Source organism: Rhamphochromis longiceps, linkage group LG5, assembly GCF_057381845.1.
Source record: "Rhamphochromis longiceps isolate RC_006_pf linkage group LG5, R_longiceps_female_GT1.1, whole genome shotgun sequence".
Classification (NCBI taxonomy): Eukaryota; Metazoa; Chordata; class Actinopteri; order Cichliformes; family Cichlidae; genus Rhamphochromis; species Rhamphochromis longiceps.
The window spans coordinates 38,652,485-38,679,703 of NC_140561.1; the positions used below are offsets into that span (position 1 = coordinate 38,652,485).

General features: G+C 43.0%; 1 protein-coding gene and 1 long non-coding RNA gene across 3 annotated transcripts; one reads left to right on the forward strand and one right to left on the reverse strand.

The window, feature by feature from the left end:
• On the reverse strand, positions 1-26,977 carry LOC146670583 (uncharacterized). Of its 2 annotated transcripts, none has more exons than XR_014911809.1 (3): positions 26,425-26,977; positions 270-408; positions 1-176 (listed from the first exon to the last, which is right to left on the reverse strand). It is a non-coding gene; the product is annotated as an uncharacterized LOC146670583 (long non-coding RNA). The 2 variants fall into 2 exon arrangements; XR_014911808.1 differs by lacking the exon at positions 26,425-26,977 and adding an exon at positions 23,634-23,770.
• On the forward strand, positions 9,280-15,304 carry LOC146670584 (paramyosin-like). The gene is made up of 4 exons (XM_085408042.1): positions 9,280-9,319; positions 13,309-13,509; positions 13,592-13,738; positions 13,862-15,304. The coding sequence occupies exons 2-4, from the start codon at positions 13,444-13,446 to the stop codon at positions 14,012-14,014; spliced, it is 366 nt and encodes a 121-aa protein (XP_085264168.1). The 5' UTR covers positions 9,280-9,319; positions 13,309-13,443; the 3' UTR covers positions 14,015-15,304.
• Positions 26,978-27,219: the final 242 nt, after the last annotated feature.

Consider the following 27,219-nt stretch of genomic DNA (forward strand, 5'->3'; position numbering starts at 1 on the left):
TCTATGTACAAGCAGTACGTTTATTTACAGTGTGTGGAAATAACAACAATAAATCCCCGTGGTTTCCCCTGACTCCCGTGTCGTGTCTCTCCGTGACCAGTCCGTGTCTCAGTGCTCTCCGCTCCCGTGTCTCAGCACTCCTCGTGCTGGCTGCTGTCTGGCGCTCCACACTTCTCCTGGGGACACAATAGACGCAGCCGTCAGGACACATAACCGCGGGCATACATACACTAACTCAGTTCAAATGGATGACTAACGTGGAGACTCACGCAATGATCCCGCGTCGGTGGGAGCTCCAAGACTCTCCTAAGTAGCACCCCCGACGAGGCCTGACCAGCAGCAGGTGTGTGGCTTCGGGTGTGGCCAGACCATCAGCAGGGCCACACCCACCAGGCCTGAAGGCGCCCACTGAAACACATATACACACACGCAAACAGGGAGAAGGACAGCAACACCAAATATACATACAATAACAATAATAATAATATAATTCATAACTGCTCAGGGACCCTGACAATCACCGATGAACATCACATTATCAACTTTGATCTTTTTAAGTCTAGGCCAGAGTTTTATGAACAGCCGTTGGGTGATGGCATCAACTTTTTCAGTAGAGGAAGGTGAACTGGCATTTTTATTGACACGTGTCACCACCTTCTTGATACAGGCTTCCACAGATAACCTGTAATTTTCAGCCTCTTCAGCATCACACAGGGCTGGATTCTGCATAGTGTCGATCAGGTGATTTTTAATGATATCGACCGTCAGTTTTCTCAACACTGGGTCCTCGTTGTTCAGTAACATCAGTAAATGTTTTTCTTTACAGAATGTTTTCTGACGTAGCTCTTTGTAAATGGCCCGGTCCAGATCTTTCAGGTTTTTTTTATGTATATGCAAATCTTTGATACTGTTGTCAGACAACACGTGTTTTGTTTTTTTCTTGTGTCCCGTTTGGATCTTTAGCCATCAGAATTGTTGTCTTAAGGCCAAGAAAGATGCCAAACGGATTTATTTTACCAAGTGGATCATCATGGCCTTGCCATATTGGTCCATTTGATTGACCTTTATTATAATTACTTAAATAAATTGAAACTGAAAATCCTGCGTCCAGATAAACAAAATCTACTTTTAGGGACTTACACAACAGTAACCAAGTATTTTCTGCCTGCGATCCATACAGCATGAAGAAAGAAGCTTGTGATGAAATGTTCACTTTCCAATACAGTGATGGCATGCTCCTTGAAAACCTTTACAATTATATCATCTGCATATTCATGGTCTAATTCCATGAATATGTATGACATCTGGCTCTTTCCATTTCTGTATTAAGGAGCTATAAACCATATCACATTATCAACTTTGATCTTTTTAAGTCTAGGCCAGAGTTTTATGAACAGCCGTTGGGTGATGGCATCAACTTTTTCAGTAGAGGAAGGTGAACTGGCATTTTTAATGACAAGTGTCACCACCTTCTTGATGCAGGCTTCCACAGATAACCTGTAATTTTCAGCCTCTTCAGCTTCACACAGGGCTGGATTCTGGGTCCTCCTCGTTCAATCCGGTTGTTCAGTCTGACGTCACTAGCCATGTCTGGACCTAAACTCCGCTGCAGGTTCACATGTCAAACGATCACTATGGCATTACTGAGAGTTGAAAAACTGTCTAAAGTCTTTCATCTTTAATAAAATGATCAGCGTTCTGTTCTACCAGGTGTAACAATTGAGTTTAACATCCAGGCACCCATGAAAACGAAATTTATGACATTTAACGGAGTTAGAAGTTAGCAGGGAGTTAGCTTGCTAGCTTCTATCTAAATACAATATAGCATGTCCTGACTGCGGGGTTTTGGAAACAAATTAAACCCTACAGCTGTTATCACTTCCAGCATAAATGAAGACAGGAAACTAAACAGCAGTGACGTTTGTAGGGTTACTGAAGTTGGGCTAGCTGGTATATAATGATGTGCTACGTGACCGCTAGCGACACAGCTATGTTAGCATAATATAAACAAGCTAACTTTTTTTTCCCCACTCGATAAAGTTAACGTGAGTGTTCTCGGTGGAGGACTCCACCACCCCGTTCACACAGAAACTAAACCACATTTTTTTGGCTAAATATGATTTGAACAAATTAAACAACATGGCAGCGGGGGCCCCCGAAATTATTTATTTATTTTAAAAAGCGGTGGGGGGTTTGCCATGAGCGAGCTAGCTTATTTTGTCGGGTTTCTTTCGTTCGGTGGTATGGCGAACACCCCCTACATGAAATACACGTAGGGGGTGTCGTGGAGGCTTGTCAGACATGAGCGCGCCTGTTTGGAAGGGATGCTTGTCGGATTTACATTATTTTGTGACATGGCGATTTTTATACGAAAACTTTAAAGCACTATTTCATGATGGAAAACATTAAAGTTGCTCACGAGGGCATTCAAGCAGCACGATTGAGTAAAACAGTCTAGGGGGGGATCTTAAATGAGGTAGTAAACACATATAAATGCACATTAAAAGAAACAGTACTTGCCTTCAGAAAGTTGAGATGAACACCTTAGCTGCATCCAGCTCCTGGCGTAAAAAGCCTCGTGTTCGCATTAAGGCAGACGGCCAGGTGGCTTTCAGTCCTTGCAAAAGTGCATCGTAGACCCCGTAGTATCCAAAAATATGACATGCGCATGCGTGCTCAGGCACAGAAAGGCGCCAACAGCTTCAACTCATGTAAAACTTGAATTCATTCATTTTGCCAGCAATAAAGTTCATCTGAGACCAACTTTTGCTCCAAAACGTTAAAGGATTAGTTGAAACCCTTAATGTATTTGAGTTTATGGGGCAACTCAGCTTTTATTGTTGAATTGTGAAAGAAATGACTGTAAGCAAGTTTGATTTTTTACAGTGAATGAGTGCGCTGACACTAATGCCAGATGATGATTTTTTTCTCCAGTATTGGAAATATATTACTTTTAAATTCTTCTAAACGTGTTTCAGAAATTGCTTTAGCTTCTGCGTCTTCATCATCCTCGGCTCTAACGCACCACGAGAAGAACCTTGGCAGTAGATTTCTTTTTTTTAGGGAAGAGGTGATCTTCAAATATGGAAATGATCATCAAATCAAATCACTTTTATTGTCACATCACATGTGCAGGCACACTGGCACAGCACATGCGAGTGAAATTCTTGTGTGCGAGCCCCACAAGCAACAGAGATGTGCAAACACAACAACACAAACGAGCAAAATACAAGAATGGCCAACCTGAAACTAATAAATATATGTACAATATATAATAGTGTATGCATTTCTGGATGTGTATACTAAATATTTTCCTACGCGTGTGTGTGTGTGTGTGTGTGTGTGTGTGTGTGTGTGTGTGTGTATACACATTTTTACAAATTAAATAGTAAAAAAAAAATTAAAAAAAAATAAAAATAATAATAATAATAATAAAATATATAAAATATACAGAGTTGAATATGTGCAAAACAAGTGGCATTTATATACAGTGTGGAGTGCATAATGTTGAAGTTCCAGTAGTGAAGCTGAGGTGTCTATGACGTGTTCAGCAGTCTGATGGCCTGATGGAAAAAGCTGTCTCTCAGTCTGCTGGTACGGGACCGGATGCTGCAGAACCTCCTTCCTGATGGAAGCAGTCTGAACAGTTTATGGCTGGGGTGACTGGAGTCCTTGATGATCCTCCCCGCTTTCCTCAGGCAGCGCTTCCTGTAGATGTCTTGGAGGGAGGGAAGCTCACCTCCAATTATCCGTTCAGAGCACCGCACTACTCGCTGGAGAGCTTTGCAGTTGTAGGCGGTGCTGTTGCCATACCAGGTGGTGATGCATCCAGTGAGGATGCTCTCAATGGCACAGTGATAGAAGGTCCTGAGGATGCGGGGGCTCATGCCGAATCTTTTCAGTCTCCTGAGAAAGAAGAGGCGCTGCTGCGCCTTCTTCACTGTTTTGTTTGTGTGTACTGACCACGTAAGATCCTCAGCCAGATGTACACCAAGGAACCGGAAGCTGCTCACTCTCTCCACAGCAGTGCCGTTGATGGTGATGGGGGTGTGTACTTCTCTGCACCTCCGGAAGTCCACTATCAACTCCTTTGTCTTTGCGACGTTGAGGGTGAGATGGTTGTCTTGACACCAGTGGGTCAGGGCGCTGACCTCCTCCCTGTAAGCCGTCTCATCACCGTTGGTGATAAGACCCACCACTGTAGTGTCGTCCGCAAACTTCACAATGATGTTGGAGCTGTTAGTGGCTGTGCAGTCGTAGGTGTAGAGTGAGTACAGGAGAGGGCTCAGTACACACCCCTGTGGAGCACCAGTGTTCAGTGTGATGGGGGATGAGGTGATGCTGCCCAGTCTGACCACCTGGCGTCTGTCAGACAGGAAGCTAAGGATCCAGCTGCAGAGGGAGCTGCTCAGTCCTAGATCCTGCAGTTTCCTGTCCAGCTTCGAGGGAACGATGGTATTGAATGCTGAGCTGTAATCTACAAACAGCATCCTCACATACGTGTCTCTCTTCTCCAGGTGTGACAGGGCAGTGTGTAGTGTCAGGGCTATGGCATCATCAGTGGACCTGTTGTGGCGGTATGCAAACTGTAGAGGGTCCAGTGAGTCGGGTAGTGCAGAGCAGATGAAGTCCCTGACCAGCTTCTCGAAGCATTTGCTTACGATGGGGGTCAGGGCTACAGGTCACCAGTCGTTCAATGAGGAGATGGTGGAGGATTTGGGTACAGGGACGATGGTGGCCATTTTGAAGCAGGCTGGGACTACAGACAGAGAGAGGGAAAGGTTGAAGATGTGCGTGAACACTCCAGCCAGCTGAGCCGCGCATGACTTGAGGACGCGGCCGGGAATCCCGTCCGGACCAGTAGCTTTGCGTGCGTTCACCTTCCTGAAGCACTTCCGCACATCCTCCTCAGACACAGTGTGCGCACTGACGTCATCCGCGGTGCGCACACTGTCTCTAAGTGTGTTACACTAATACTGTTAAAATCCTTCCTTTAAAGTTAGAATGTCAAGCGACCCCCCCTCCGACCCTCACCCACTGTGTTGTTGTCGGGTTTACGGCTGGTAAGCTATGCTAATTTAACTGTTTATGTAGCTTCACTCATTCACCTGCAGACACAGACGGCTATCAGAATGGTCACACGTCTTCTTAGAGGACGTTCCAGGTGAACACGCGCGGTGAGTTACAGCCAGCGAGGAGTCACGCAGTTTTTGCGTGCATGTCTGTGCTCGTGGACATTTGTGAGCAGAAACACTTATTATTAAATTATGCACTTACACTCAGAGTTAGAAATGAAATATTTGTATTAGAGGGAAGGAGTATAACAAACTATAAATGAAGCTAATTTGCACATTTTATTCTGCTTTTCTAATCAAAAAATTGTTAATGCAAGAAAAATATCCAAATATTAACAGGAAAATCTCAAACCAAACTCTTACCACCCCTCTGTAAAGTCAATATTTAATATCAATGACTTACATGAAATACAGTTAAGTAATAAAATGAAAGAAAACAAGTGAGCACTACTGCATATAAACTCGACTAGATACATACACATATACACTTGTGCTAACAATTCAAGAAACATTTGGTATATTTTATATCCCCCCTCTGTCCTTTTCTCCGGATCCTTGTAGTACTTTGGTAGTAGTATTGTGGTCTTAGGAGCTGATGTGTCAGTGGAAATGAAAACAGCTAAACTGTGACAGCAAAATGTTAAGAATGCATATTCTCATCCAAGGTGGCATGCTGTGGCTTTTACAGAAATGCAAGCGGAGATGACCACCTCAATTTTTAGAAGCACTCCTTTAATAAAAGTAGCAATGAAACCACCTTACTACACATGAATCTGTATTATTGGCAAATTGCTCTTAAAGTATCAAGAGTATTCTGCAGAACACATTGTTCCCCATCGGTGTTATACGGTTATAAGGTTGGTCTGAATTTAAATGCTTCATATGCTGTTTGAGCTACAGCAGGGGTCCCCAATCCCAGTCCGCGAGGGCTGGTTTCCTGCAGGTTTTAGATGTGTCCTTGATCCACCACAGCTGATTTAAATGGATAAATTACCTTCTCAACACGTCTTGAAGTTCTCCAGAGGCCTGGTAACAAACTAATCATGTGATTCAGGTGTGTTGACCCAGGGTGAGATCTAAAACCTGCAGGGACACCGGCCCTCGCAGACTGGGATTGGGGACCCCTGATCTACAGTAATGTATTATATTCTAAAATGATGCTAAATGATAAAAATGAAGGTGTTGGCAAAACAGCTGGTTAAACTATCTTCAGCTAAAAACCTTCTGCTAAAGTAGACAGTGAATAAATTTTTTTTGTAAATGTGTTTTTATATTTATATATATTAATTATTATATTGATGAATTAATTCATTACTGCCATTGTTTGTATTGGCAAAATTTAGTAGATGACATACCAATATATGTGGACAGCCCGTTCTCATTCCCGACGTGTAACATACCGACCATTAGTCGCGCTCCGAGGTGTCCCACAGACACGTGAAAGGTAACCTTCCGCATCCATTTGATACGCGCCGGATTGTGGATGACATCCAATAGAATGACGCTCCCGGTGTAATACACGTTCCAGCTGTGTATTCCAGCCATAACCCTAACCTTAATCCTAACCCGTATCATAACCTAATCGTGTTAGATAGTGTTTTCCAAAGCAATTACAGTAAAATAAACATACACGTGTAGATTGATTGGAAATGGTTCTCATGTTTCCTCATTTTTCCGAACAAGTAACACAGGGACATGTTGGGTGGCCAAAAGCGTAACATACTGACGATTTGTCACCTATAGTGTAACATTTTACACTTTGAGAGTGAGAACGTGTTGATGTGGATTCTTAATATGAAATTATAGTTTACATACAAATAATCCTTACAGTCTGAAAATTACAGCACAAATATCCTGTCACATTTGATCTCTGTGAGGTCAGAGGTCAAATTTACAAATTAGTACCTCTTATCTGTGACCTACTCCTACATAAGGTTTGTGTAATCAGAGTAAAACGTCTGTGCAATGTTTTAATACAATAGTTGCTACTAAAATCTTTGATTTGAAAGGAATGACAAACAAACACGTTCAGTCTAAGCTGAAAATGTATACATTTGTGTGACAATGAAAACACGCAGAATTCAAAATATAATCTTTTTTGGATCTTTTTATTGATTAAAAATACATTTAGAGTGCCCAATACGATAAGTTGTGTATTAGGTGGCACAAAACAAAACCCCAATAATTTGACAATTCCCTCTGAGCAAGCACTAGGCGACGGTGGGGAGTAAAAACTTCCTTTTAACAGGGAGAAAACTCCGGCAGAACCAGGCTCAGTGAGGAACGGCCATCTGCCTCGACCGGTCAAGGGTTTTTAAAATGACTCGATTAGATGTTAAATAAATTGAAACTGAAAATGCTACGTCCAGATGAACAGAATCTACTTTTAGGGTCTTACATAACAGTAACCAAGTATTTTCTGCCTGCGATCCATACAGCATGACCCGCACAGAGAAAGAAGCTTGTCATGAAATGTTCACTTTCCAATACAGTGATGGCATGCTCCTTGAAATCCTTTACAATTATATCATCTGCATATTCATGGTCTAATTCCATGAATGTCAGTATGACATCTGGCTCTTTCCATTTCTGTATTAAAGAGCTGTAAACCATATCACTGATGAACATCACATTATCAACTTTGATCTTTTTAAGTCTAGGCCAGAGTTTTATGAACAGCCGTTGGGTGATGGCATCAACTTTTTCAGTAGAGGAAGGTGAACTGGCATTTTTATTGACACGTGTCACCACCTTCTTGATACAGGCTTCTACAGATAACCTGTAATTTTCAGCCTCTTCAGCATCACACAGGGCTGGATTCTGCATAGTGTCGATCAGGTGATTTTTAATGATATCGACCGTCAGTTTTCTCAACACTGGGTCCTCGTCGTTCAGTAACATCAGTAAATGTTTTTCTTTACAGAATGTTTTCTGACGTAGCTCTTGGTAAATGGCCCTGTCGAGATCTTTCAGTTTTTTTTCATGTATATGCAGATCTTTGATCCTGTTGTCAGACAACACGTGTTTTAACAGATACCTGTGGAGTTTTTTAGAAGGTTTGTAGTGCGATTTATTTGCAGCTCGTGTGAGCACAGCATCAATGAGTGCGCTCACATGTTCTTCTTCATCATCATCATAATCGCTGACACTAATGCCAGATGATGATTTTTTCTCCAGTATCCGAAATATATTACTTTTAAATTCTTCTAAACGTGTTTCAGACATGGCTTTAGTTTGTTCGTCCTCGTCATCCTCGGCTCTAACGCACCACGAGAAGAACCTTGCCAGTAGGCTTTTTTTACGGAAGAGGTGATCTTCAAATATGGAAATGATCACCTCTAGGTACGGCTGACCTACGGCTAGCGCAATGATCACGAGATCAGGGCTAATGTCCAGCCGCTTTGTTATGTCTTTAAAAATCCCCTTTTCAAGTTTTTTAATCCCCCTGTGTGTGATTTTGAGAGGCTTTTGCTCAACTTGTGCCCACAGAGCTGTGAAGAGGCGCTGCTGAATCATTTCCGATGGCGACACCTTTGCCTCTTTGGAGGCACGTGTAATAACAGCATTTATTAGCTCTTTAACGAGCAGCTGTTCTTCTGACACCGGAGGTTCCTGGAGATCAACTGACTCTGGATCCCCCGGATTCTGTTGCTGGTTGCATGACTGAGGGCAGCACACACAGTGCTTCGATTTCCCCTCGTCGCTCCGTAAAATGTTTACGCCAGGGACGACACTACATTCAGAGTCGTCTTCAGTGGCGCAGCTTTGAATCGCATCGGTTGTTTCAATGGCAGAATTCATATTTTCAAATGATATAACTTTTTTACAATCTGGACTTGATTCTGAATTTTGTGTAAGTTGCTGAGTTTGTGTCTCAGACATTAATGCCTCTTACTCCCTCTTACTAAACTTACCTTGTGACTAACCCTGTGCAAATGGTTCTATTTATAGACTTTTACCAAGGTGATGTCACACAAGACATGAAAGGATCAAAGGGATTCTAGCGCTAAGCCCCGCCCACATCCGATATGACGGCGACGTGACGTTACCCTAGCGACCGCTATACAATGGCGATCCTCAGTTGTTGGGATTGAGTGAAACTTGTTTGGATTCAAACATGTAGCCTGCTGGTCCACTGCTGTAACCCACAGCAAATACTGTTAAAATCCTTCCTTTAAAGTTAGAATGTCAAGCGACCCCCCCTCCGACCCTCACCCACTGTGTTGTTGTCGGGTTTACGGCTGGTAAGCTATGCTAATTTAACTGTTTATGTAGCTTCACTCATTCACCTGCGGACACAGACGGCTATCAGAATGGTCACACGTCTTCTTAGAGGACGTTCCAGGTGAACACGCGCGGTGAGTTACAGCCAGCGAGGAGTCACGCAGTTTTTGCGTGCATGTCTGTGCTCGTGGACATTTGTGAGCAGAAACACTTATTATTAAATTATGCACTTACACTCAGAGTTAGAAATGAAATATTTGTATTAGAGGGAAGGAGTATAACAAACTATAAATGAAGCTAATTTGCACGTTTTTATTCTGCTTTTCTAATCAAAAAATTGTTAATGCAAGAAAAATATCCAAATATTAACAGGAAAATCTCAAACCAAACTCTTACCACCCCTCTGTAAAGTCAATATTTAATATCAATGACTTACATGAAATACAGTTAAGTAATAAAATGAAAGAAAACAAGTGAGCACTACTGCATATAAACTCGACTAGATACATACACATATACACTTGTGCTAACAATTCAAGAAACATTTGGTATATTTTATATCCCCCCTCTGTCCTTGTTTCCGGATCCTTGTAGTACTTTGGTAGTAGTATTGTGGTCTTAGGAGCTGATGTGTCAGTGGAAATGAAAACAGCTAAACTGTGACAGCAAAATGTTAAGAATACATATTCTTACCCAAGGTGGCATGCTGTGGCTTTTACAGAAATGCAAGCGGAGATGACCACCTCAATTTTTAGAAGCACTCCTTTAATAAAAGTAGCAATGAAACCACCTTACTACACATGAATCTGTATTATTGGCAAATTGCTCTTAAAGTATCAAGAGTATTCTGCAGAACACATTGTTCCCCATCGGTGTTATACGCTTATAAGGTTGGTCTGAATTTAAATGCTTCATATGCTGTTTGAGCTACAGCAGGGGTCCCCAATCCCAGTCCAAGAGGGCTGGTTTCCTGCAGGTTTTAGATGTGTCCTTGATGCACCACAGCTGATTTAAATGGATAAATTACCTTCTCAACACGTCTTGAAGTTCTCCAGAGGCCTGGTAACAAACTAATCATGTGATTCAGGTGTGTTGACCCAGGGTGAGATCTAGAGCGATACGCGTTTTCACGTCAAAAAGTCGTCATAAACAAGTCTCCAATAATACCAGAAAAAGTCGCCAGATTTGTCGCTAGGGAGTCTGAAAACTCGCTAAATATAGCGACAAAGTCGCTACGTTGGCAACACTGCTACCGAGGAGCCTCGCGGAGTGATACGTACTGTGCTTCAACGTAATATTACCGTATTGTGTGTGTATAAGGACCATAAATGGCACCTGTTAAGAGACACGGTTATGAAGCGGATTTCAAACTCCAGGCTGTCAGTCACGAACTTGGAAAGAGAGCAGCTGTGAAATCTGTCTTTGTTATTATGCTCAGCGTCTTTTGGTTTACATTTTGACTGCACAATTGTGAGCTCTTTGTTATGCACAAGAACAACATCGTTTTCTTTTATTTATGGAGCATTATTATTTAATGAATGCTCATATCTGGTCTGGAGTGTGGGGCCTTCCTGCTGCTGCGGAGTCGGGGCGGTCTGCCTCCCCCCACCGCAGGGAAAAGGGAAACACCACCTGGGTCTGGGTGCAGTTCCCCCCTCCAGGGGCGGGGGCACCTAGACCCGGTTTGTAGAGTACGCTTGGGGAGTGTGATCGTGTGTACAACGTCTCTATGTCTGTCTCCACGTTGGTTGAGTGTGGAGTAAGTGCATATGAGAGCATGAGGGTGGGAATGGATGTTTGTGTCTGTGTGTGCCTGTATGTCTGTGTCTATATGTCAGGTTGGGTGTCAGGCGCCACCTCTCTGGGGACATCTCAGGCCCTCCAAGGTTTGGAGGCCTATCTCCCCCTACCACCACTTCCCCTGCCAGTGGCAGACGCCCTCAGACATCGGTGCGTTGGTGGTTCTTTGTGTCCGGGGATGGGCGTCCAGGTACACACCGGCTCACTCCTTGGCGGCCGCTTATCGGGGCCTGGAGCCTGGGGCTCGCTCGGGCCACTTCGGAGGTGGGGTGCCCCCGGCCTCTCGGCCTGGGGCTCGGTCACTCAGCCACGGCTGGCTGCCGGCGGAGCTCACGAGTGCGTCACTGCAACTCCCCCTGGCTTCTGCTCCGCGGCTGCTGAGTGAGCCCTCATCTGGGACTCTCCTCGGCTCTTTCCGGGACAGTGGCGCGGCTGCCCCTCTGTTGGTCTTCCTTGGTCTCTTGTGTTCTGGGGGCCTCTGGATGTCTGGAGTTTTGATCTCCTCCATACCTGCTTCATGCCCTGGAGGACGGGGCTGTGGCCCCCCCACACCCTCTAGCAGATTATTACATGAAGGAACCTTTTAAAAAACAAAAAACAAGCGCGTCCATGCTCACAGGTGTACACACGGGTGATCACACCCACAAACTACACCCTTTTTGGCTCCTACCTCAAAGCACACTGTGTTCTGTTGATCTTATGTGCTGCACAATAATGTTTAATATTTAGTATTTACTGTCATATTCCCATATATCATTGTGATGCTGTTTATTCTATTACTCTTGTTCTCTTCTGCTTGTTTTCTTTTTTCTTTCTCAGCAGGTGATCCAGGTGATTGATATATGCTTTTTTTTTTCCTCTGCCCGTTCTGTTGGTTTTTGTCTTTTGCCCTTCTCCCCCGTCCCTCTTCTCAGCTGTTTCTCTTTCCCTCTTTCTTTCTCCCCTTCTTTCCCCCAGTCAAGTCTGTCCCGTATTCAGCAAGTGAAAATAAAATAAACAATAAAAGGTGAATCAAATGGACCATTACGGCAAGGCTGGGATGGTCAATTTGGTAAAGTAAATCCGTTGGGCATCTTTCTTTGCCTTTAGACAACAATTCTGATGCAAAAGAGCCAAACGGGACAGGAAAAAAAATAAATAAATAAATAAATAAATAAATGCTCATAATTTATTTTTGAGTAGTTTTTTTCATGTACATCTATGCTGTATGTTAATACGAGTGCACATGTGACATCTGGGACACAGCTTTGACTAAGAACTCTCTTTTTGTTCTTACCTTATGGCTTTAAAAAAATATCGAGATATGAATTTTGGGTCATATCGCCCAGCCCTAGTACTAGCACCTCAAATAGTACCATATAGTACTGCTCCTATTCGTTGTTTTGGCTATAACTGATAATATTAAAAGGAGCGGGGGGCCACACTGACATCATAAACCGCACAGCTTTTGACTTTAGTTTACACATTTATCATTTTAAATTTTTTACATTGATGTACTTTTTTAACAATATAAAAATATTATATATACCCACACATAAACTGACACCACTGATGGGCTATGCTATAGGCATGCTTCAAAGCGACTAAATACTGTCATGTCACAGGACGCACATCATTACAAAGCACTCTAAAACCCTTAAATAGGGGTGCTGCTACCAGGCACTATCATTCAGTTGAGTCCATGCATTGGAACCAGACACACGAGGTAAGAGAAAACACTAAAATGTATTCAGATGACATTAACACAGCCACTGTGGGTCCCCTCATAGATGGCTTTTTTGATCAACTAAACATGTCGCAGGTGCGATCCATGCTGGTTGGTCGCCCAGATGACTGCACTGTCCAGCTAATGTGTCACATGTCACATGTCAATATAATAAGATGATATAAAAACTAATTATAGGATTAAGGATTTATATTTACATGCTAGTGGCTAGCCATTTGCACATGCCTTTGCATGTAGCACACTGGCATATGCAGAAATATGACAAAACAAAGTTATGAGCTGTATGTTATACTCAATGTAACATACAGCTCATAACTTTGTGCTGCAGGCCAGACAACCAAAGTTATCTGGCCTGCAGCACATTTCTGCTTTTATGGAACTTTTGACAAACAGCAAATTGTAACAGAGTGTGTCTTCACTAAACACTCAGTGGATAAATATGACGCCTTCCTGCACACAATAGTAGATACTCTTTGCATGCAGGTGAAGGAGCTGGAGCTGGAGCTGGACTCTGAACAAAAGCGGCACGCTGAGACAGTGAAGACGCTGCGGAAGAACGAGCGTCGGCTGAAGGAACTGCTGTTCCAGTCGGAGGAGGACCAGAAGAACCAGCAGAGGATGCAGGAGCTGGTGGAGAGGCTGCAAAACAAGATGAAGGCCTACAAGAGACAAGTAGAGGAGGCCGTACATCACCTCATCCTCTTACTCTGAACACGTTTCCAAGCATGGTGTTTGTGGGCTTTAACTCACACTGCTGTCACTTCAGGAGGAACAAGCTAACATGAACCTGGCAAAGTACAGGAAGACCGTGCACGAGCTGGATGATGCCAAAGAGAGGGCGGACATTGCTGAATCAGCGCTCACCAAGATTAGGACCAAGAACAGAGGAAGCTTCGGCAAGGGATACTCCTCCGTAAGTATTCTCTGGAACAGTATATTATCAGGTGTATTACGCGGTTTATTAAATAATAACTCCATGTTAGCCTCTTCTACTAAGTACTTGTTCTGACTCTAAGGCCTGTGTCTGTTCTAACAGGGTTACAGCACTCCGTACCCAGGCCGAGTCCGGTCACCCAGTTCAGTGGGCTCGGAAGGCAGAGGAGAGAAGATCCTCAACGATGACGAGGAGTCAGTCAGCTCCCTCATCCCAGCCTATCTCAACTCCCTCAAGAAGCTCATGATTGATTAGGAGCATGGCTTCAATTTCACCATCATCCCCCAGAAGTGAAGCATGGTACAGTATGAAGTTTGAAACATCCAAAAGGTTCCATGGGTGGAACCTGACTTTTTTTTGTGTATGCTGTACATTCCTGTTGAGTTTTCTACAATGTACTTGTGGCTTCCTCTCTGAGTGAAAGCTCATAGCCCTGACACATTCCAGCTTTATATCCCCTTTTTATCCATTTATACTGTAACATTTGTATGTAAAAACTAATAAATGTATTTCTAAGTGTTCCAGATTTCCAAATATCTAAAGAACAATCCTCAGGCTGATTCTCAGTCTGGAACACACCATTTTATATGAGATATTGTATTTGTTTAATACATAAAAAGCCAGACAAGACAAAGCATCAATAGTTACAAAATAAAGCTGGCACCCAGAAACTGCAGTTCCTCTAATGGCCACACGAGGCTGTTCAAAAAGCAAGTCAATCCACTACAGACTTCCAAATCAAAATGTGCAACTTTACTGTACTGACATATATACGGGGTGGCTGAGGCTATTCCAGATATTTGTGCTTTAGCAGATATCCTTCTCTTTCTGTAAACATGCAGAGTTTATGGATGCAGCTTGTGGATGGGGCTATGTGAAAAAGTAACTGCCCCTCAAACATAGTAACTGGTTTGAGGGGCAGTTACTTGGGATGGAGCGTTTTTCATACATTTCCAGGAAGGATGTTGTTCCTCTTAGTAAATAAGCTCATTATTTAAAATCTGCATTTTGTATTTATTCCGGCTCTCTTTTTCCGATGTGACCATCAGGAAACTACTGTTGGCAAGGCAAGGCAAGTTTATTTGTATAGCACAATTCAACAATGAGGTGATTCAAAGTGCTTTACAGAGACATTAGAAACAAAAACAAATAAAAAGCATGTAGTCAATGTAGTCAAGATTTCCTACATTTAAGCAAATGCATGACAACCTTTAAGATAAATAAGGTTCAAACTGGCTGCAGTATTTATTAAACCATACATGCGAGAGGCTACAGGGAAGTTTTTGAGTCCGTACATAAGTGGTGACTTAAATACAAAGCACTTTTTTTCATGATTAGTTTTTGCCTTATAAATGACTTCAGTCACTATCATAAAGTGCTGCTGGGGTGCTGTCAGCACATGGAGTAGTTTAGGCCATTAATGTCAGTGTATTTTCAGATTTCAAATGTATCTGTCTGAACTTTTCACTGACTAAACCTGTAACAAGACCTGACCAAATATGCTGTTGAATGTGAATATGTTTTTTTAAGGAAATAAAAGACCTTTTTTTCCCATTAACTCTGTTTTCTTGCTTTTTTTCTTCATTTTTTGGAAACAAACAAACCACAAAGCAACGCATTGAGACATGAAATACGTATTTCCATTTTATTTATGAAAAATGACAACTTTTAGCTGTTAATGTACAAAAACATCTCATTTGTCTCTTTGTAGTAGTCAAGCAGTACTAAGCAGTAATACTGGAAAAGAACATTTGGTATGGCATTTAGCTTCTGCAGTACAGTCACCAAATCCAACTGACGCAAATGATACATATTCCAAAACTATCACCACCGAAGCACTTCAACCTTACAGTACCATCTAAATGCAAAACATGTTGCAGCAGCACAGAGACTTTGAAGCTCAAGGGAGAGCCTTTTTTAGATACCTGCAGATAAGAGAATATATCAGGAAATACGTACAGGGCTTTGAGAGTCTCAGCATTTCCGGTTTCGACAAGTGTCTCCATCTCCAACTCCATCACATCTGATCTTAAGTTCAATTCACAAACCAGAAACAAATCATATAAATAATATATATGTAGTGGCACACGTGGGTATCTGAAGTCATTTCCGGTGCTGTGCTTAAAAAAACGTGAGCTCCACCGTGAGAAAAACGCGTTATTTTCATCTGCATTTCAAAGAGCTGAACAGCTGCGCTGAATGACAGAAATCACAAAGTATTTTAAAAATCCACACGGCTGAAAACTTTCACGTATAGCTCGCTTTAACGTGACCACTCTGCTAGCCGAGTGAAGCTACACGCACATTTACGTTCCCGTCGCTTACCCGCCATCACGGACAGCCTGGTGACAGCACAAACTATAACGGAAGGGTTTTAAAAGTATTCCGTGTCGGTGACAGCAGTGGACGTGCAGGCTCCACGTGATCTCTCCCCGCGTTTCACATCCACGCGGCTAGCGCCGGTGCGTTTGTGTGACGCTGTTGCTAGGCATTCTTTTTAGAAGTGGGCGGGGCTTATAGGCATACTTCAAAGCAACTAAATACTGTCACGTCACAGGACGCACATCATTACAAAGACCCCGAGAACCCATAAATAGGGGTGCTGCTACAGGTACTGTCATTCAGTTGAGTCCATGCATCGGAACCAGACACACGAAGTAAGAGAAAACACTAACACGAAAATGTATTCAGATGACATTAACGCAGCCACTGTGGGTACCCTCGTAGATGGCTTTTTTGATAACCTAAACATGTCGCAGGTGCGATCCATGCTGGCTGGTCGCCCAGATGACTGCACTGTCCAGCTAATGTCTCACATGGCTGCTCAGATGGTGCAGCTCTGCCCGGAGTCAGATCACGGAGCCAGAGAAGGCTTCATAAAAGAACTGATCCAGGTGTTGTTAGGGAGATTTGCACACTGCACGTGCACCCAGTCAGGCAGCCAGCAGGACAATCAGCAGGTCCCACAGACAGAACAACCAGAGAAAAATCTGGAGTCCTCGCTGTCTGTGGAACCTTCACAAATGGCAAACACAGAAGGCTCAGAGGCTGAAAAAGCAGCCGTGGCTTCTGAGGAGCAGAAACCCTCTGCGTCACCTCGAGGTGAAGCAGAGAGAAAAGGGCTCATAAGCGCGGTCCTTCAGGCTGTCCTTTCCCAGGCTGCAAAAAAATCCACAGCCTGCCCATCAGACTCCCTCCACCAGCGCCTTTTAGATCAAATCTGCTCTGAAATAAAAACAGCAGATTTGACTTTATCACCAAAGGCCCTACAAGATCTTGCAAAGGTCATTTTCAAAGACTTTTGCAAGGAAGCGCTCTCCAACCCAAAGCACACCTTAACTCTATTGAAATTAGGAGAGCCAACAGTTGACAAACTTTTCATCTCCATCTTCAAGAAACACTTTGTAGTTTCCACACAGAAACTTGAGCCAGAGTCTTCTGAAATCAAAGCTCAGAAGCAGCTTTCAGTTGAAGTCTGTGTGGAAGAACTTGTCAGGCGTGCTTTTAAAAAGGCACGCGTTCTGTATACAGATGACACAGTTTCTGAAATTACAAACCGTTTGTTGAAGAAAATCTGGGCTGATGTCCAACATATCGATTTTCAGCCCTCCTCAAAGTCCTTCAGAACCTTACACAAGGTCATTTACAAATCTCTCCTTAAAGAGTATAAGGACCCCGAGTGTGTCACGATTCTCTTTCATCTCGACCATGAAGTAGGTGAGCAAAGAATCATCGAAACCTTTAAAGAACATCTGATGTCGGCAGCGGCGCCAGCAGGTCGCATCAGAAGGTTCTTCTCATTAATAGGTCGGAGGTTAGCCATCACCCGCAGAGAGTCGCGGGTGTTTCCCCTTTAAAAACAACAATTTGACATTGACTAGCTGGCATCAAAGTGACTCTTAAATTGGCTAACAACAAACAATTCAAACAAGCCAATTTATTTAACATCCAATCGAGTCATTTTAAACACCCCTGGACCGGTTGCGGCAGATGACCGTCCCTCACTGAGCCTGGTTCTGCCGGAAGTTTCTCCCCGTTAAAAGGGAGTTTTTCTTCCCCACTGTCGCCAAGTGCTTGCTCAGAGGGAATTGTCCGATTATTGGGGTCTTGTTTCTAGTCAGTAAATTACTGACTAGAACACTCTAAATTATTGAACAAAAATCAGAAAATCTAATAAAATTCTAAAAGAAAAATCACACTCTGATTTCTGCTTGTTTTCACTGTCTGTTGGACAAATGTGTGTGTGTGTGTGTGTGTGTGTGTGTGTGTGTGTGTGTGTGTGTGTGTATACAGCTTTGACTGAACGTGTGTTGAGTAGTTGTCATTCAATCCAAACTGTTTAGGTAGAAAATGCCGAGAACATCCTGTTGTGATATTTATTAGTGAGATTTCATCCATACAAAGTCGTACATTTACAAGAAAACATACATACAGAGGTGCGCACAAGTGGAACAAACCGTCAACAGAATACATGAGATACACTTTCCTGTTTCAGCAGCCAAAACATTAAGCACAAAATTAATAGAAATAACTTCATTTAATAAAATGGATTGGAATGAGGTCTTTACAAAAAACAAAAGGATATAAGTTTTAAGCTCAGGGGCCAGTCTGTGGAACAAGAAATCCCCGAAAAGAGAAAACATCACACACAGTCTGAAGAAGCTGTGACCGCCGAGGAACAGAAACCTTCTGTGTCACCTCAAGTTTGGAGAAAGCACAAGAACAGACACAGTGGTTCACTCTGCTGCAGCTTAAAACATTAAAATGTATTCGGACAATATTAACGCAGCCACTGTGGGTCCCCTCATAGATGGCTTTTTTGATCAACTAAACATGTCGCGGGTGCGATCCATGCTGGCTGGTCGCCCAGATGACTGCACTGTCCAGCTAATGTGTCACATGGCTGCTCAGATGGTGCAGCTCTGCGCGGACTCTGCCACAGCAGTACTGCTGAAAAACTGTATCCCACAAGAGCGATGCATCCACAGCCTCTTCAGAGAACTGGAGGGGCGCATCGGCTCGATTGCTTCCTCTCTCACCCCGGAGTCAGATCACGGAGCCAGAGAAGGCTTCATAAAAGAACTGATCCAGGTGTTGTTAGGGAGATCTACAGTAATGTATTATATTCTAAAATGATGCTAAATGATAAAAATGAAGGTGTTGGCAAAACAGCTGGTTAAACTATCTTCAGCTAAAAACCTTCTGCAGGAAGCTCCTGAGGATGTTTTACCAGTCAGTGGTTGCTGGAGTACTTTTCTATGCTGTGGTGTGCTGGGGGAGCAGCACAGCAAAGAAGGACTCATGCAGGCTGGAGAAACTGATCAGGAAGGCTGGCTCTGTGGTCGGCATGAAGCTGGACACTCTGGTGACAGTGGCAGAGAAAAGGACACTAAAGAAACTGCTGGACATTATGGACAATGCTGGGCATCCTCTGCACACGGCCATTAACAACCAGAAGAGTCTGTTCAGTGACAGGTTGCTTCTCCCAAATATATATATATATAATATTCTGTAACTCTGTAACTTCTGTCGGTGCTGTGCTTTTTTGGAAACCGAATTTCCCCGAGGAACCCACCCGAGGGATTAATAAAGTTTTATCTTATCTTATCTTACCAATATATGTGGACAGCCCGTTCTCATTCCCGACGTGTAACATACCGACCATTAGTCGCGCTCCAAGGTGTCCCACAGACACGTGAAAGGTAACCTTCCGCATCCATTTGATACGCGCCGGATTGTGGATGATATCCAATAGAATGACGCTCCCGGTGTAATACACGTTCCAGCTGTGTATTCCAGCCATAACCCTAACCTTAATCCTAACCCGTATCATAACCTAATCGTGTTAGATAGTGTTTTCCAAAGCAATTACAGTAAAATAAACATACACGTGTAGATTGATTGGAAATGGTTCTCATGTTTCCTCATTTTTCCGAACAAGTAACACAGGGACATGTTGGGTGGCCAAAAGCGTAACATACTGACGATTTGTCACCTATAGTGTAACATTTTACACTTTGAGAGTGAGAATGTGTTGATGTGGATTCTTAATATGAAATTATAGTTTACATACAAATAATCCTTACAGTCTGAAAATTACAGCACAAATATCCTGTCACATTTGATCTCTGTGAGGTCAGAGGTCAAATTTACAAATTAGTACCTCTTATCTGTGACCTACTCCTACATAAGGTTTGTGTAATCAGAGTAAAACGTCTGTGCAATGTTTTAATACAATAGTTGCTACTAAAATCTTTGATTTGAAAGGAATGACAAACAAACACGTTCAGTCTAAGCTGAAAATGTATACATTTGTGTGACAATGAAAACACGCAGAATTCACAATATAATCTTTTTTGGATCTTTTTATTGATTAAAAATACATTTAGAGTGCCCAATACGATAAGTTGTGTATTAGATGGCACAAAACAAAACCCCAATAATTTGACAATTCCCTCTGAGCAAGCACTAGGCGACGGTGGGGAGTAAAAACTTCCTTTTAACAGGGAGAAAACTCCGGCAGAACCAGGCTCAGTGAGGAACGGCCATCTGCCTCGACCGGTCAAGGGTTTTTAAAATGACTCGATTAGATGTTAAATAAATTGAAACTGAAAATGCTACGTCCAGATGAACAGAATCTACTTTTAGGGTCTTACATAACAGTAACCAAGTATTTTCTGCCTGCGATCCATACAGCATGACCCGCACAGAGAAAGAAGCTTGTCATGAAATGTTCACTTTCCAATACAGTGATGGCATGCTCCTTGAAAAGCTTTACAATTATATCATCTGCATATTCATGGTCTAATTCCATGAATGTCAGTATGACATCTGGCTCTTTCCATTTCTGTATTAAAGAGCTGTAAACCATATCACTGATGAACATCACATTATCAACTTTGATCTTTTTAAGTCTAGGCCAGAGTTTTATGAACAGCCGTTGGGTGATGGCATCAACTTTTTCAGTAGAGGAAGGTGAACTGGCATTTTTATTGACACGTGTCACCACCTTCTTGATACAGGCTTCTACAGATAACCTGTAATTTTCAGCCTCTTCAGCATCACACAGGGCTGGATTCTGCATAGTGTCGATCAGGTGATTTTTAATGATATCGACCGTCAGTTTTCTCAACACTGGGTCCTCGTCGTTCAGTAACATCAGTAAATGTTTTTCTTTACAGAATGTTTTCTGACGTAGCTCTTGGTAAATGGCCCTGTCGAGATCTTTCAGTTTTTTTTCATGTATATGCAGATCTTTGATCCTGTTGTCAGACAACACGTGTTTTAACAGATACCTGTGGAGTTTTTTAGAAGGTCTGTAGTGCGATTTATTTGCAGCTCGTGTGAGCACAGCATCAATGAGTGCGCTCACATGTTCTTCTTCATCATCATCATAATCGCTGACACTAATGCCAGATGATGATTTTTTCTCCAGTATCCGAAATATATTACTTTTTTAATCCCCCTGTGTGTGATTTTGAGAGGCTTTTGCTCAACTTGTGCCCACAGAGCTGTGAAGAGGCGCTGCTGAATCATTTCCGATGGCGACACCTTTGCCTCTTTGGAGGCACGTGTAATAACAGCATTTATTAGCTCTTTAACGAGCAGCTGTTCTTCTGACACCGGAGGTTCCTGGAGATCAACTGACTCTGGATCCCCCGGATTCTGTTGCTGGTTGCATGACTGAGGGCAGCACACACAGTGCTTCGATTTCCCCTCGTCGCTCCGTAAAATGTTTACGCCAGGGACGACACTACATTCAGAGTCGTCTTCAGTGGCGCAGCTTTGAATCGCATCGGTTGTTTCAATGGCAGAATTCATATTTTCAAATGATATAACTTTTTTACAATCTGGACTTGATTCTGAATTTTGTGTAAGTTGCTGAGTTTGTGTCTCAGACATTAATGCCTCTTACTCCCTCTTACTAAACTTACCTTGTGACTAACCCTGTGCAAATGGTTCTATTTATAGACTTTTACCAAGGTGATGTCACACAACACATGAAAGGATCAAAGGGATTCTAGCGCTAAGCCCCGCCCACATCCGATATGACGGCGACGTGACGTTACCCTAGCGACCGCTATACAATGGCGATCCTCAGTTGTTGGGATTGAGTGAAACTTGTTTGGATTCAAACATGTAGCCTGCTGGTCCACTGCTGTAACCCACAGCAAATACTGTTAAAATCCTTCCTTTAAAGTTAGAATGTCAAGCGACCCCCCCTCCGACCCTCACCCACTGTGTTGTTGTCGGGTTTACGGCTGGTAAGCTATGCTAATTTAACTGTTTATGTAGCTTCACTCATTCACCTGCGGACACAGACGGCTATCAGAATGGTCACACGTCTTCTTAGAGGACGTTCCAGGTGAACACGCGCGGTGAGTTACAGCCAGCGAGGAGTCACGCAGTTTTTGCGTGCATGTCTGTGCTCGTGGACATTTGTGAGCAGAAACACTTATTATTAAATTATGCACTTACACTCAGAGTTAGAAATGAAATATTTGTATTAGAGGGAAGGAGTATAACAAACTATAAATGAAGCTAATTTGCACATTTTATTCTGCTTTTCTAATCAAAAAATTGTTAATGCAAGAAAAATATCCAAATATTAACAGGAAAATCTCAAACCAAACTCTTACCACCCCTCTGTAAAGTCAATATTTAATATCAATGACTTACATGAAATACAGTTAAGTAATAAAATGAAAGAAAACAAGTGAGCACTACTGCATATAAACCCGACTAGATACATACACATATACACTTGTGCTAACAATTCAAGAAACATTTGGTATATTTTATATCCCCCCCTCTGTCCTTGTTTCCGGATCCTTGTAGTACTTTGGTAGTAGTATTGTGGTCTTAGGAGCTGATGTGTCAGTGGAAATGAAAACAGCTAAACTGTGACAGCAAAATGTTAAGAATGCATATTCTCATCCAAGGTGGCATGCTGTGGCTTTTACAGAAATGCAAGCGGAGATGACCACCTCAATTTTTAGAAGCACTCCTTTAATAAAAGTAGCAATGAAACCACCTTACTACACATGAATCTGTATTATTGGCAAATTGCTCTTAAAGTATCAAGAGTATTCTGCAGAACACATTGTTCCCCATCGGTGTTATACGGTTATAAGGTTGGTCTGAATTGAAATGCTTCATATGCTGTTTGAGCTACAGCAGGGGTCCCCAATCCCAGTCCGCGAGGGCTGGTTTCCTGCAGGTTTTAGATGTGTCCTTGATCCACCACAGCTGATTTAAATGGATAAATTACCTTCTCAACACGTCTTGAAGTTCTCCAGAGGCCTGGTAACAAACTAATCATGTGATTCAGGTGTGTTGACCCAGGGTGAGATCTGAAACCTGCAGGGACACCGGCCCTCGCGGACTGGGATTGGGGACCCCTGATCTACAGTAATGTATTATATTCTAAAATGATGCTAAATGATAAAAATGAAGGTGTTGGCAAAACAGCTGGTTAAACTATCTTCAGCTAAAAACCTTCTGCTAAAGTAGACAGTGAATAATTTCTGTTCCATTTCTGTATTAAAGAGCTGTAAACCATATCACTGTCACGGTTTGGCATGGCAAACCGTGGGGGGTGTGGGGAAGGAGGACCCAGGCGCGGTGCTCTATGTACAAGCAGTACGTTTATTTACAGTGTGTGGAAATAACAACAATAAATCCCCGTGGTTTCCCCTGACTCCCGTGTCGTGTCTCTCCGTGACCAGTCCGTGTCTCAGCACTCCTCGTGCTGGCTGCTGTCTGGCGCTCCACACTTCTCCTGGGGACACAATAGACGCAGCCGTCAGGACACATAACCGCGGGCATACATACACTAACTCAGTTCAAATGGATGACTAACGTGGAGACTCACGCAATGATCCCGCGTCGGTGGGAGCTCCAAGACTCTCCTAAGTAGCACCCCCGACGAGGCCTGACCAGCAGCAGGTGTGTGGCTTCGGGTGTGGCCAGACCATCAGCAGGGCCACACCCACCAGGCCTGAAGGCACCCACTGAAACACATATACACACACGCAAACAGGGAGAAGGACAGCAACACCAAATATACATACAATAATAATAATAATATAATTCATAACTGCTCAGGGACCCTGACAATCACTGATGAATATCACATTATCAACTTTGATCTTTTTAAGTCTAGGCCAGAGTTTTATGAACAGCCGTTGGGTGATGGCATCAACTTTTCCAGTAGAGGAAGGTGAACTGGCATTTTTATTGACACGTGTCACCACCTTCTTGATACAGGCTTCCACAGATAACCTGTAATTTTCAGCCTCTTCAGCATCACACAGGGCTGGATTCTGCATAGTGTCGATCAGGTGATTTTTAATGATATCGACCGTCAGTTTTCTCAACACTGGGTCCTCGTCGTTCAGTAACATCAGTAAATGTTTTTTCTTAACAGAATGTTTTCTGACGTAGCTCTTGGTAAATGGCCCGGTCGAGATCTTTCAGTTTATATACATGTATATGCAGATCTTTGATCCTGTTGTCAGACAACATGTGTTTTTTTGTGTGTCCCGTTTGGATCTTTAGCCATAAGAATTGTTGTCTTAAGGCCAAGAAAGATGCCAAGCGGATTTATTTTACCAAGTGGATCATCATGGCCTTGCCATATTGGTCCATTTGATTGACCTTTATTATAATTACAACACGTGTTTTAACAGGTACCTGTGGAGTTTTTTAGAAGGTCTGTAGTGCGAATTATTTTCAACACGTGTGAGCACAGCATCAATGAGTGCGCTCACATGTTCCTCTTCATCATCATCATAATCGCTGACACTAATGCCAGATGATGATTTTTTCCTCCACTATTGGAAATATATTACTTTTAAATTCTTCTAAACGTGTTTCAGACATGGCTTTAGTTTCTTTGTCCTCGTCATCCTCGGCTCTAACGCACCACGAGAAGAACCTTGCCAGCAGGTTTTTACCGAAGTGGTGATCTTCAAATATGGAAATGATCACCTCTAGGTACGGCTGACCTACGGCTAGCGCAATGATCACGAGATCAGGGCTAATGTCCAGCCGCTTTGATGTCTTTAAAAATCACCTTTTCAAGTTTTTTAATCCCCCTGTGTGTGATTTTGAGAGGCTTTTGCTCAACTTGTGACCACAGAGCTGTGAAGAGGCGCTGCTGAATCATGTCAGATGGCGACACCTTTGCGTCTTTGGAGGCACGTGAAAAATCTAAATTGCCCATAGGTATGAGTGAATGTGAGTACGAATGTTTAGCCCTGTGACAGACTAGCGACCTGTCCAGGGCGTACCCTGCCTCTCGCCCTGAGATAGCTGCCATAGGCTCCAGCACCCCCTGCGACCCTGAAAAGGAAAAGCGGAAGTTAGGGGTGGGCAACTCCAGGCCTCGAGGGCCGGTGTCCCTGCAGGTTTTAGATGTGTCCTTGAACCAACACAGCTGATATAAATGGCTAAATTAGCTCCTGAAAATGTCCTGAAGTTCTCCAGAGGCCTGGTAACGAACTAATCATGCGATTCAGGTGTGTTGACCCAAGGCGAGATCTAAAACCTGCAGGACACCGGCCCTCGGGGCCTGGATTTGCCCACCCCTGGCGTAAGTGAATCGATGGATAGATACATACACATATACACTGTGCTAACAATTCAAGAAACATTTGGAATATTTTATATCCCTCCCCTCTTTGTCCCTTTTCCCTATGTCCTTGTAGTACTTCTATTTTGTGCCCACAGAGCTGTGAAGAGGCGCTGTTTAATCTGCAACAGCATCCTGCCATGCGATTGAATTCGTCCCTAACCTTTGGGAACCCTCACATAAATTTTATCGAATGGAAAAAGGTTAGCTTTCATCCTCCAGCTTCACTGTGTTTATGTTATGCTAACATAGCTGTATCGCTAGTGATCTCGTAGTACATCATTATGTACCAGCTAGTCCAACCTCAGTAACCCTAAAAAAAAAAAATAAAAAAAAAAAAGGAAAAAAAAAAGTTTGTGTTCAGTATAAGACAGAAGAGAACAGCACAGGCCTAAACCCTGCAGGTCTGACAACAGGAGGTGTATCAGTCCTGTTTTCCCTGTGGGAACAGCATTTACACTAGAATCTGCTTTTGATGGCTTTTTTGGAGCAAATGTGACATTCAGCAGTATAACTGACACAATACAAAACAATAACTACACTACACACCAACTCTAGCCTCCAAAAACGCTAAACATCACTAATGTCTCACATATGAAAACTTGCGCTCTCTTTCTTTTGCTCGCCGCTTTCCGTCGCGGGTGTCACTCCTAAAACTGCACCTTCTCCCTAAACAACCAAGTGCCGCATGTTGCCATATCATTTTTTTGATTGGCTGACATGGTAAATTCTAACACCAATCCGGTTGTTCAGTCTGACGTCACTAGCCGTGTCTGGACCTAAACTTCATACATAAGGCGCACCGGATTATAAGGCGCACTGTCAGTTTTTGAGAAAATTAAAGGATTTTGAGTGCGCCTTATGGTCTGAAAATTACAGTACAAATATCCTGTCACATTTGATCTCTGTGAGGTCAGAGGTCAAATTTACAAATTAGTACCTCTTATCTGTGACCTACTCCTACATGAAGTTTGTGTAATCGGAGTAAAACGCCTGTGCAATGTTTTTGTTGACTAACGTGGAGACTCACGAAATGATCCCGCGTCGGTGGGAGCTCCAAGACTCTCCCAAGTAGCTCCCCCGACGAGGCCTGACCAGCAGCAAGTGTGTGGCTTCGGGTGTGGCCAGACCATCAGCAGGGCCACACCCACCAGGCCTGAAGGCACCCACTGAAACACATATACATACACACACACACACACACACACACACACGCAAACAGGGAGAAGGACAGCAACACCAAATATACATACAATAACAATAATAATAATAATATAATTCATAACTGCTCAGGGACCCTGACAATCACTGATGAACATCACATTATCAACTTTGATCTTTTTAAGTCTAGGCCAGAGTTTTATGAACAGCCGTTGGGTGATGGCATCAACTTTTTCAGTAGAGGAAGGTGAACTGGCATTTTTAATGACAAGTGTCACCACCTTCTTGATGCAGGCTTCCACAGATAACCTGTAATTTTCAGCCTCTTCAGCTTCACACAGGGCTGGATTCTGGGTCCTCCTCGTTCAATCCGGTTGTTCAGTCTGACGTCACTAGCCATGTCTGGACCTAAACTCCGCTGCAGGTTCACATGTCAAACGATCACTATGGCATTACTGAGAGTTGAAAAACTGTCTAAAGTCTTTCATCTTTAATAAAATGATCAGCGTTCTGTTCTACCAGGTGTAACAATTGAGTTTAACATCCAGGCACCCATGAAAACGAAATTTATGACATTTAACGGAGTTAGAAGTTAGCAGGGAGTTAGCTTGCTAGCTTCTATCTAAATACAATATAGCATGTCCTGACTGCGGGGTTTTGGAAA

Coding starts and splice junctions, on each gene's coding strand:
- LOC146670584 (XM_085408042.1), top strand. CDS start 13,444: ATGCAGGAGCTGGTGGAGAGGCTGCAAAACAAGATGAAGGCCTACAAG. Junction 13,510..13,591: donor AGAGACAAGTAGAGGAGGCC/GTACATCACCTC, acceptor CTGTCACTTCAG/GAGGAACAAGCTAACATGAA. Junction 13,739..13,861: donor TCGGCAAGGGATACTCCTCC/GTAAGTATTCTC, acceptor CTGTTCTAACAG/GGTTACAGCACTCCGTACCC.